Below are 12,373 nucleotides of genomic sequence, written 5' to 3'. Positions count from 1 at the left end.
AAAGCAGAAAATTTCTGATGAAATCGGGATATGATTGTTTCTTTGTTGAAAACAATTCATACTTAACTAATCTATATCCTAAAATAAAGTATTATATTATGAAAATGGCTTAATACATTATTTTGGTTCAAATGTTACCAAATCCATTATAATCATTCGAAATAAATTGTTTTATGTTTACCTTATTTTTTTTATTTGTGATGACATACTAAAACCGTCTTCAAAGATTTTGAAACGCTTTCAAAATTTATTTTGAAAAAACTATATATTAATTTTTCTAAATTTTGCATACGGAAATGAGTTATATCACAAAATGTTGATATTCATACATATGTATGTACATTAGAGTGCTCCAAGATTGTATGGACGAAAAAAACTTTCTAGGTACAGGCCGTCCCCCCCTCTAGAATTGTTCTATGTATTGTAGAAACACGTTGTGTAAAATATTAGGATGATAGGATAACGTTAACTGGTGGCGCAACGACGCTGAAGTTTTGAGGTGCATTTACAAGGGGAAAATATGCAATTTTTTGAGTTTTTGTAAAAATTTTGCCATTAAATAATGACTTTTACAATTTATAATAATAAGATATAAAAGACAAAAATTGGTGAAAAAATGTTAAAGTTATTAAAAAATCGCCAGGCCATTAACGTGTCTCAGGCCACTAGAACAAGAAATTTATGAACAAAATTAACATATTTTGAGAAATATTAAAATAAAAGCTTATTTTTACTTAAAATATATCCATATTTACTTGTATATGAGTTTTTGTCCTCGTAGGATACCGTTAACCTATTCGCAGGTATGACCAAAAACAAAAATGGAAATTAACCCTTAAGAGTACTTGGGGTCAAAATTAATGTGTTTTTCGTGATTTTAAAAGTTGAGGGTCATTTGGACCCCAAGTGCTCTTAAGGGTTAATTTCCATTTTTGTACTGTTATTGTAAATACTAGACTTCATTTTATATTTTTCTTAAGTTTCATCAAAATCGGCCCAAAAATATATAATATTTCGCTATCTTTCCATGAGAAATTCCAAATATTGAAAAAATTGACCTTTGACCTTCACGATTTAATGTTTAAAGTTTTCCGATTTTAGTAAAACTTTCAGACTATATTTAAAATAACCTGGACTATATTATTCTGAATAGCTTTTACTTAAAAATCATTACAGTAAGGAAATTCTGGTCATTCTCCAAAATATGGCCAAGAAATTTGTTTTTCTCGAAAATCGCAAAATTTATATCGCAGGTACGGAAAAACTATAGGAGGTATTGACATACTTTTTTCACATTTTTATTTCCTATTATGTTGTCAATAAATCCCCATGTGATGATCAACAAATTCTGAAATTTGTTTAACAAAATTTTTAAAAATTTGAAATTGGAGTTTTGAAACTGCCGTTAAAAAAATTAAATTTTTTTGGTCATACCTGCGAATAGGTTAACGGTATCCTACGAGGACAAAAACTCATATACAAGTAAATATGGATATATGTTAAGTAAAAATAAGCTTTCATTTTAATATTTCTCAAAATATGTTAATTTTGTTCATAAATTTCTTGTTCTAGTGGCCTGAGACACGTTAATGGCCTGGCGATTTTTTAATAACTTTAACATTTTTTCACCAATTTTTGTCTTTTATATCTTATTATAACGACAATTACGTACACATTTCGATTCTTTTAAATTAAATTGTAAAAGTTATTATTTAATGGCAAAATTTTTACAAAAACTGAAAAAATTGCATATTTTCCCCTTGTAAATGCACCTCAAAACTTCAGCGTCGTTGCGCCACCAGTTAACGTTATCCTATCATCCTAATATTTTACACAATGTGTTTCTACAATACATAGAACAATTCTAGAGGGGGGGACGGTCAAAATTCGTACATATATTCGCGTTTAATGAATTTTCCCGATATGAACCTTATATATAAGGGGGATTTCATGTCAAGTGAACAAATTTTTAAAATCGATGTCTTCCGCACGGGATGAAATTTGCACCGAGGTTAGATAGTAATTCAGACACGATTTTTCAACAAGATCGGTCAAGAACTCTCGGAATTAGAGGGGGTCAAAATTTGACATTTTGGTCAAACATGTGATTTCTCTCATCCATATAACTTATTACTTATTGTTCTTAGCAAAATGTGTCCCAAATAGTTTAGATAGCTATTTCTTCAATCTTTCGAAAAAAAATATTAAAAAAAAAAAATATAAAAGTTTTAATATTTTTTTTTCGAATTCAAAAACTTTTTTTAAATTTTTTTTCAAAATGGGCCCTTTTTTCTTCTTCAAATAAAGACATATTATATGTCAACGGATAGGGAATTTTGTCTACTTTTCAAAAATATATATAACTTTTTACAACTAAAAAAATCATGGAATACTTTTTTGAAAAATACGACAAAAAATGTTTTTTTGGAGTTTTTTCAAAGATACAAATATTTTAATTTGAAATAAAATTTTTATTTATGAATATTTTTTAACAAAATTTTACAGTAATATAGATTTTTCGATTTAAAATGAAAAACTGAACAAAATTTGTAATCAGGAATCCCGCAATTCCCAAAAAAGTGTTGAAAAATCCCAAAAATGGGATTTTTTAGTTTTTAAGCTATAATATCCATACCAGGGGCGGAGTTATCGGAACCCTTTACAAAATAATTAAGAACATATTGGGCCATGTAAAATGGGTTACTATATTTTGATATCGAGTACGCGATTTGAGAATTTTTGCACTAAAATTTAATTTTACATAAAAAATAGGCGTTCTTTGAATGGAGCTGATCCCCTTGGTAATAAACATTTGTCAATTTTTTTTCAATTTAAAACATTCGATGTAAAGTTAGCTTTTTAAAAAGTACAAATTCTTTATACATCCTTTTAGAAATTTTTTAGATAACTTAAAAAGAATAATAATACTTTTTTCCCAAAAAAATAGCGAAAATTCGCCTTTTTAAAATTTTTAAAATTTAAATGCATGTAACTTTGGACTCAGTCATGATTCTTTCTATATTTCATACCTAAATTTATTGTTAGTCCAACAAAAGAAAAATGGAGAAAATCGGGAAATATTTGGATTCGTTGTTATCAAAAAACTGGAGTAGGGTGGGTAAAAATTATGAAAATTTAATTTTCAAATGCGAATATCACCTAAGTTATAAGAGATAATTGATAATCTGTAGTGCTCGACGAGAAGATTCTATATATGTGATCGTTTTGAAATCGGAACACATCCGAAGAAATAGGATCGTTTTAAAAATTGAACATACCCGAGGTGTCCTACTTTGGGGAACTGGCCGCAACCCCGGTGGGCTCATGCGGTCAGAATTCAAAACTTAAACTACACTTCGTCTGTGCGCATGTCAAATTTCATTCAAATCGGACTAAGGGTTTAGAAGTTACAGATTTATTTCCCTCTTTTTTTTTCTCATACCACTGTGCGCTGGCCAATTATGGACCGATATTCACAAAATTCAGTAGTATGATTTTTGAATACAAATTACTGATCTGTGTATTATTTAGATTCAATATATGGAAGCTATAACCTATTATGGGCCTATCGATATATAATATTGTTACGTGATTTCTAAGTATATTAGGGCTATTTTTGTAGAATTTCATTTACAGAACAAGAGTGGACCTTATATTTGAGCTATGGCGAATTATGTACCGATATTTAAAAAATCTTGCAGTATGAATCTTGGATACAAATTAGTGATCGGTGTCAAATTTTGGTTCAGTACATATTTTTTTGGATATTTAAAACTTTAAGTTAAATTCCAAGTTCTTGGGGTAATACTGCTGAAAAATAGTGGTTTTTGTGAAAACTTAAAAAGGAAAATATCCCGAAAACTGACCTTATGATTTATAAATGTTGGCCATACTTGTGATCGGCGTTCCATTATTATATAAAAACAAGTAAGAAAGTGATTCTAAGTCGATCGGTATACTTTAAGGTGGGGTTACAAACATCCCCTACTATGGTGGTGTAGGGTATAAATATGTTATGTAGCCCTTCTCAAGATTTTATTTTGTACAGTAGTGTTGTTGATAATTGCTTTCTTAAAGTACATTAGTAAAGACGGCTTCTAGGGGATCTTAAATAATTTCTTGTGTTAATTGTATGATATTTTTTAGAAGAAATAACTAAATTCGAACTCTTTCGAGTGAGAAGCACTTCGAATACAAAAAGTGTGTATAGTAAAAAAATATCTATTAAATATGCTCATCTGGTTGGTTCTCTTCATATGTGTTCTCTAATAATATGAGTGGCATATCATCAATTCGTCATATCTTTAGAGAACATTTTACTTTGTGTAACCATTAACAAAAAATGGGAGGTATATTAATTTTGTCAATCCGTTTGTAACACATATATTATAAATCGTTTTAAATTCTTACAGAATGCCGTCTGTATGTTGAAGAAATGTTAGGACCTAGAAGGAAGGAACTAGGGGAATGAAACTATCCCTAAATATTCGCTGTTGATCAGAAATAATTGTTATTTATAAAGATAATTTATGTGCACAAAAATTAACAAAATATATTGAACCGATAAAAATGTCATAAGAATATATGAAGAACTTTGTATGAGCTTACCACTATAAAGATTTTGTTTCCGATAACATTTGAATGCATGAATCTAGCATGTTGACATTTATCACAAATATTTTCTGGTAATAGAAAATTTAAAATTATCCAAATCGCGTGAACCAGATATATGTTTTTTAGGCTGTGTAAAATTTGTTTGTGGCAAGGGCGTATTTCGATTCTTGTTCTATGGGTCATTGCTAGAAACATTGCAGAAGAAACCATAGATCAAAAATGAATTTCGAGCCCCCGGATTTGTCAAAATTGGTAGTTTTCCAAAATATTCAAGAATCGAGGTAAAAGAAAAGTTTGTTTCATTTAGCCAAATAAGTATGTGGGGTTTTATTATTTTTGAGTGTAGCCAGAGGGCGTACATGTTGTTGTATTTATCGCCTTCTTTGGGTAAAATTTACGAATCTTTGACTTTCTCATAATGAAATCCGGGCGCTCGAAATTCATTTTTGTACTAATGTTTCTTTGGAAGAGTTTCTTGGAATGACCCATAGATCAAGAATAGCAATGCGCCTTTGTACTTTTTTTGGTCCTCTAAAATTTGGTAAAATTAAATTAGGTAATATTTTATATAAAATGTAGAAAAATTAGTGCCTGTGTTTATATTGGCGGTGGGTATATAAAATTCGGCACAGACGAATATACACTCTTACTTGTTGTATTATGGCTTTCTTCTAGAATTATTTGCAAACAAATAAAAATACTCTCACACAGAACCAAAAAACAAACAAGTAAGAAAGTATGGTCGGTCAAGCCCGACAATATAATACCCTAATACACTAAGTAAAAGACCAAAATCATTTTTCTTCTAAAATTTCAATAATTTATATTCGTAAGTGATTTTTGAAATGGGCCTTATATGGGAGCTATGACCAATTATGGACCGATCACCATGAAAATAGGTCGTGTGATTTATGTCAATATGAGTGTTATTTATGTTAAATTTTATGTGTATACCAACATTTTTAATGTGATTTTCGGAAGCGGGTCTTCCAAGTTTTGCATGAACAGCCAGCTAGACGGGCAGACGGACATCGTTTAATTGACTCAGAAAGTGATTCTGAGTCGATCATTATACTTTAAGGTGGATATACTTTTGGGCGTTACTAACATATGCACAAACGCATAATACCCTACCCACTATGGTGCTGTAGGGTATAATTAGAAAGTATAGTTAAGTCAAGTCCGACCATATGATACTCTACACAGAGTATATACATGGTAAATGACTTTGAGCCTTTCTAATGTTTAGTTTTTAGTAATTTTATATGATTATTTAAAATTGTACATATAAGATTTTTGAATAGGATATCATAGCTACCATAGAATTTGGCATCATAATTTCTATGCATATTAAACTTATTTTTGTTAAAAGTTATTTCGTTATCAATATTTTGAAGAGTTTTTTTAGAAGTGATAGTCACTAAAATATGTGGACTGTCTTGTGGATATATATCAATATTTATAAGAAATTTATGCAAATTAAAGTAATTTTCACAAGTAGACGTTAAATTAGCTATAATTAATTGTGGACCGATCGCCACAAATTCGGCAGTATTTCTCTGCGTTACAAACATCAGCACAAACGCTTAATACCCTCCCTACTTATAGTGGTGTAGGGTATAAAAACGACTAAATGAAGAATTTATAAAAATCAATTGAACAATAAACACTCTCCAAGCCAAAACATTATCGCGCGGTCGGTCGCTGTGTGCAGTAAATTAACGCTATACATATTAATAAAAACAGGAAAATTATTTCATTTATTTTGTATATATAAAACATTAAATTTGTTATACATACCAAATATGACTAGTGAACAAAGTATTAATGCAAGTGCTACAGAACCCACACCCACAATACCAACATGGGTTGAGGCGTCGTTATTTGAACCCGCTCTAAAAGATGTGATACCAGATTTTAAACAAATAAAACAATTTAAAGCCAATAAAGCTTTGGAAGGTGGTGAAAATTACAATACTCTTGTAATACATTTGAATATGGAAGTGGAATTGAATGGTAACTAAAAAACTCATCGTATACACGAGTACATACATATCTATTTCAAATTCATTACGATTTTAATTAATCGTAATGAATTCATTAAATATTAATAAAATATTTATTTCAAGGCCATTAGACATATTCATCAAATTATTAATTTTTTCTAAATTTTCATAACAGAGTAAGAGAGTGATATCATTCATTTGATTATAAATTATTAAAAATATTTAATTTTATTTGGTGCATTTATTTAGTTCAAACATGCACATGTAGAATAATTACTAGCCTTTTTTCTAAATTGTATGTAGAAAGAAAAGTGAGCTGAAAATATGTAGTATGTGTATGAAAAACATTTAGTTTTTATATTTCTTTCGAATGGATTTCACACGCTTTTCACACCACATTTCTTACCCCCGATATCCAAGAAAATGCCAGAAAATATTTAATATAGGACATACTTAATATATTTTATTTTTCATTGTCTAACATTTGCATACCTTATTATCCCAAAATGGACATGATTGGATAAATAGATGTAGCACCATTCACACAAAGTAAATAGTTATCTTCGAATTTCTGCAGAACTATATGTATAAGTATGAATCAATTTCATATCACTGTACGGAGTTTAGATAAAAATTATCTGGATCGGAACAGTGGATGTGGCACTTTCCACACACAGTTCATCGTCAATTTTGAATATCTGGATAACTAAAATTGCGAGATTCTTCTAACTTTGTCTGAAATATTTTATTATAATTTTACATGGATCCTCACAATATCTGGTTTTAGAGAAATTCGTAAACTTTTGATGAATTTATTTCGTTACCATTGTACGTAATTGACTGAAAATGTACCAGATTGGATTAGAAATAATTGTGAAAGTATTTAAGTTTAGTACGGATGTATATATTACCATTGTACGAAGTTTTGCTTAAAATGGACGAGATCGGAACAGTGGGTGTAAGTCCTCCATTACAAATAAAATTGTGATTTCGAGAGTCATTAAACTTTGTTTTAAACACTTTTTCATATTTTTATGTTGTTTGGCTGAAATTGGGTGAAAGAAACTAGTATTGAATATCTGGATATACAAATTTTTGGGATCATAACAGTATCGCCCATACCAAGTATATAGTTATTTTCGTATGTCAAGTGATCTGTAATTGTGAGAGTCTTTAAACTTTTTGTAAATTACGTAGATGACAGTGTCCTGTCATGCTAAAAATAAAGGGGATCGGAGAAAGGCATATAAAGTAAATATTTATTATCAAATATCTCAAAACTTTGCGTGGGTTACCATTTGCACGTAGTTGAGAATATACATATGGGGCATTTCATGTCAAGTGAACCAACTTTTGAAATCGATATCTTCCGAAATTTATTTTGAATTATACCCCACTCGCATCCCTCCAAAGCGACCAAAAAGCTCTTAACCCTTTCACGACAATAAGACTATTTGGGTAAAAGTAATCATTTTGTCTATTTAATGTGTATCAGTTAGCCCCAAAAAAAAATATTTTGAAATTAAAACAAACAAAAATTTAACGGATTTACTGAAATTTTGCTCGTAAAGTGCAAATTTTCGTTCCCCATAATCATGTTTATTGACTATATATCAATGCACGCAACATGAATAATGATTTTATAACTTTTGTTTCAAAAATGCACATACCAGGCCTAATATATATCGCAATATAATATTTTAAATTCAGTTTTACAAAGACAATAAAAAAAATAAATGCTGTAACCGAATCTAAGAACTAATTAAAATTAAAATGGCACCCATTCTTTTTTTTTCGTTATTTAGTTATTCAATATTTTTGTGTTGGGACACTGGTGTCCCCGTGGTCGTCAAAGGGTTAAAGCTATGGGAGATACCACTCTACTGTTATGATCCCAAAAATTTGTATATCCAGATATACTTTCTTTTGAGCAATAAAAAATTAAAAAAGGGCCCACTTTGGATAAAAATTTCGATTTTGCATTGTATGTTTTGAGTTACAAAACATTTATTTTAATAGATATCCCACTATCATCCCACTAAGCGACCAAAAAGCTCTTAAAGGAATAAACCTAATCTTTCTTTTGAGCAATAAAAAATTAAAAAAAGTTCGATTTTGCAAAAAAAGTCAAAAATTGTATGTTTTGAGTTACAAAATCTCTATTTTGATAGATATGCCCATTGGTAGGCAAAAAGAGGCATTTAATTTGTGTGCTCTTTTGGGTAAAAAATAAAATATGCACAACAACATCAAGAAACTGAATGAATTGTATGTATTTTTACGCTCTATTACGCTCTTTTGTTCACATTCGGGTTGTTTGACGAAAATCATCGTAACCTGAACAATATGAACGCCTACCATGGGATATACCACTCACATCCCACTAAGCGACCCAAACCCTCTAGAAGGACTGTACCTTAACTTCCTTTTGATCAAAAAAATTAAAAAAGGGACCATTTTAAAAAAAAAGTCTATAAAGTTTTTGATTTTGCAAGAAAAGTCAAAAATTGTATGTTTTGAGTTACAAAACATTTATTTTGATATATATCCAACTCGCATCCCACTAAGCGACCAAATAGGTCTTCAAGGAAAATATCTAAGCTTTCTTTTGAGAAAAAGGATCATTTTGAAAAAAAGTTAAACAATTTTTGATTTTGGAAAAAAAAATTCCAAATTTTTTTATTTTATTTTTTTCGAAAGAATGAAGAAATAGCTACCTAAACAATTTGGGACACATTTTGCTAAGAACAATAGGTAATAAGTTACATGGATGAGAAAAAAACACCTGTTTGGCCAAAATGTCAAGACCCCTCTAACTCAAAGAGTTCTCGACCGATCTTGCTGAATTACTATCCTGTAGAACTAAGCTTGGTGCAAATTTCATCCCGATCGTAAGACATGGATTTCAAAAGTTATATGTAAATAAATCTGTATTTTAGGAAGCTACATAATCTCATTGAAAATTGAAAATCGTTTTTTTAATTGACTATGCGGAACAATAAAGTATTTGTTAGATATTTAAAGTGGTCGTGGCTCCGTGCTATACAAAATGATTAGTTGTTAATGAATATCTAGTGAACTATAGCAGTAGGAGACTTAAAACTTTGAACAAATTGCTTTTATGCCATTTTACATAGTTTGAAAAAATAGGCTTTATCGAACATGTGTAGAACTATAAACAATCGTGAGATTATTCAAATTTATTAAGAATTACTTTCCATACGTATTTTTATTGAAATCGCAACAGTGCGCATAAGTTTTTCCCATACAAAGCAAACATATGACTTTGATTTGATGCACTTTTCAATTGGTACATAAGAAATATAGATAATTACGTACAAAACTTCATATTTATTAATTTTTTTAATTAAATCCTTGAAATTAGTGTACACTAATTATACAATAAATTGAATAAAAAACTTGTTATCTCGAATAAAGGATTTCATATCACTTCGTTTCAGATGGATCTTCAAAACCTGTCTCCTTAATATTGAAAACAGCTCATGACAGCGAATTATTCCGTATGATGATGCAGATGAATAATGTTATCGATATTGAGACCACCATGTACCAAGAAGTCGTGCCCGAATTTGAGCAACTCTACAAAGAAGCTGGAATTGACATTAAATTTGGAGCAAAATTCTATGAAGTGTCAACAAATAATCCATGTATTTTATTAGAAGATTTGCGAGTAAAGGGTTTTAAAAATGTAAATCGTATAGAAGGTTTAGACATGGAACATACCAAAGCAGTTCTTAAGAAATTAGCTCAGTGGCATGCCGCTTCTGCTGTACGCATAGCTGTTAAAGGGCCCTACAAGCCAAATCTCACTAATGGGGCATTTAAAGAGGAAATGCGTGAAATGATGTCCGCAATGTTCGCCAGTATGTATCCCATATTCTTGGAAGTAACTAGAAAATTTGAAGGCGATGAAGATTATTTTGAAGCCATGTGCAATACACAAACAAATTTAATCGATGAAATGATGAAGGGCATTAAGGTGGATGCCAATGAGTTTAATGTCTTAAATCATGGCGATTGTTGGTGCAATAATGTCATGTTTCAACATGATGCTTTTGGTAAAATCAAGGATACTTATATAATTGATTTCCAAATGCCCAAATATGGTTCCCCAGCCCAAGATTTATACTATTTGCTTTTATCTTCTGTCAAATATGAGCTTAAGATTAAACAATTTGATTATTTCATTAAATACTATCATGAGCAGTTAGTGGAACATTTGAAATTATTGAATTATAATAAGAAAATACCAGCCTTAAGGGAAATACACATGATGTTATACAGATATGGTCTTTGGGGTAAGATTGGATGTCAATGAGTTTACATAAATAAAAAATATTTAAACTAAAATCAATTAAATTTCCAGGATATATGACTCCAAATACAACTATGGCTGGAGCCCTTCTTGACCCAACTGAAATTGCTGGAACAGAAAACTTAATCGCCAATACTGATGCTGGTATTCAATTTAAAATACAATTGTATTCCAACCCTCGTTATCGTCAGCATATGAAATTAGTTTTGCCCTGGTTATATAATCGTGGAGCGTTTTAATGCATTAAATCTTATCAACATAATTAGTTTATTATCAATGTCATTTATTTATACAAAATTTTTTACATAATATACTAATTATTATCTATCGTGTATTTGAACCAAGCACTCAGTTTTTGAACACCTAATCGATAAAGTTATATGTAGATATTTTATTTTAACAATAGTAATATTCCGGGTATATACGAGTATATACAGTGGCGAACAAAAGTGTTCGTTGGCCACTTATCACTTTATGTGCTGTAGCATCAATTATCAAACAAATTGTTTTAGGAGTGTTTCATATAAAATTTTAGAGTAGGAAGGAAAAAAAAGTAGGGACATAACTGTTATAACTAGAGGGCGGATTTTCATGCATTTATTATTGAAAAATATACGCCAAAATATGCTTCAAAAAATCAAAATGTGACCTAAAAATTAAAAAAAAATATGCACTTATATTTTTCTGCAGAAACATAAAATAATAAACTAAGGTCCAAAAAATACACAACATTGTTCCCAGCAGTTTGGACACTTTAAATTACACTAGGAATTAAATAGTTACATTCTTAAAATTGTAATTGATCTTCTGAGATGGGTATATAAATTGTAATATCTTGGTAAAAATACTTGTTTAAAGCCATCAAATCATCAATATTTTGATCGTGATGTAAAAAGCATCCAACCTTAATTATTTTCATCTCGTAATAACCCAGCAGTTACGCAAGTAGTAAAGGAATTCCTTATAGACAGTAATTGTCACTAATGTTTGATCACTTGTCTGACTCCAATTTATATATTTGAGAGAAGTCAATTGGTTACTTTATACATCCCATGTAATCTTGCGTATAGACAATAGTCACTTATGTGTCTCTGGGTAATCTATAGTGTAGTCACTTTAAACGTTAATTGCGTAATGCATTTGTCTCTAAGTTATCCAAAAGGATCAATGTAACTAGTTATCACCCTAAATTATAGGTAAAATCACTTGTTCAGGACGGTTTCCTAGAACTGCTGGGAAATTACTGTCAGGAATGCTAACTGTGATTGTGAAGTTACAAAATCTTTCGATAACGAAATCTCTTATAAATCGAAATTGCAATGGAAACAAATATGAATGTTTTCGATACATTTAGAGTAACTTCGGGTAATGTGGACTACCGTTTTGTTTTTTTCTAAATTTCGGTCACAATATACAT

General features: G+C 30.0%; 1 protein-coding gene across 1 annotated transcript; it reads left to right on the top strand.

The window, feature by feature from the left end:
* Positions 1-6,326: 6,326 nt before the first annotated feature.
* On the top strand, positions 6,327-11,290 carry LOC135959601 (uncharacterized). Its single transcript, XM_065510573.1, has 3 exons — positions 6,327-6,630; positions 10,082-10,939; positions 11,008-11,290. The coding sequence occupies exons 1-3, from the start codon at positions 6,420-6,422 to the stop codon at positions 11,193-11,195; spliced, it is 1,257 nt and encodes a 418-aa protein (XP_065366645.1). The 5' UTR covers positions 6,327-6,419; the 3' UTR covers positions 11,196-11,290.
* The last annotated feature ends 1,083 nt before the right edge of the window (positions 11,291-12,373 follow it).

The sequence above is a fragment of the Calliphora vicina genome, chromosome 1 (assembly GCF_958450345.1).
Source record: "Calliphora vicina chromosome 1, idCalVici1.1, whole genome shotgun sequence".
Lineage (NCBI taxonomy): Eukaryota > Metazoa > Arthropoda > Insecta > Diptera > Calliphoridae > Calliphora > Calliphora vicina.
The sequence above is the reverse complement of the archived record's forward strand: the minus strand, read 5'-3'. Positions and strand labels throughout refer to the sequence as shown.

Coding starts and splice junctions, on each gene's coding strand:
- LOC135959601 (XM_065510573.1), top strand. CDS start 6,420: ATGACTAGTGAACAAAGTATTAATGCAAGTGCTACAGAACCCACACCC. Junction 6,631..10,081: donor TATGGAAGTGGAATTGAATG/GTAACTAAAAAA, acceptor ACTTCGTTTCAG/ATGGATCTTCAAAACCTGTC. Junction 10,940..11,007: donor ATACAGATATGGTCTTTGGG/GTAAGATTGGAT, acceptor TTAAATTTCCAG/GATATATGACTCCAAATACA.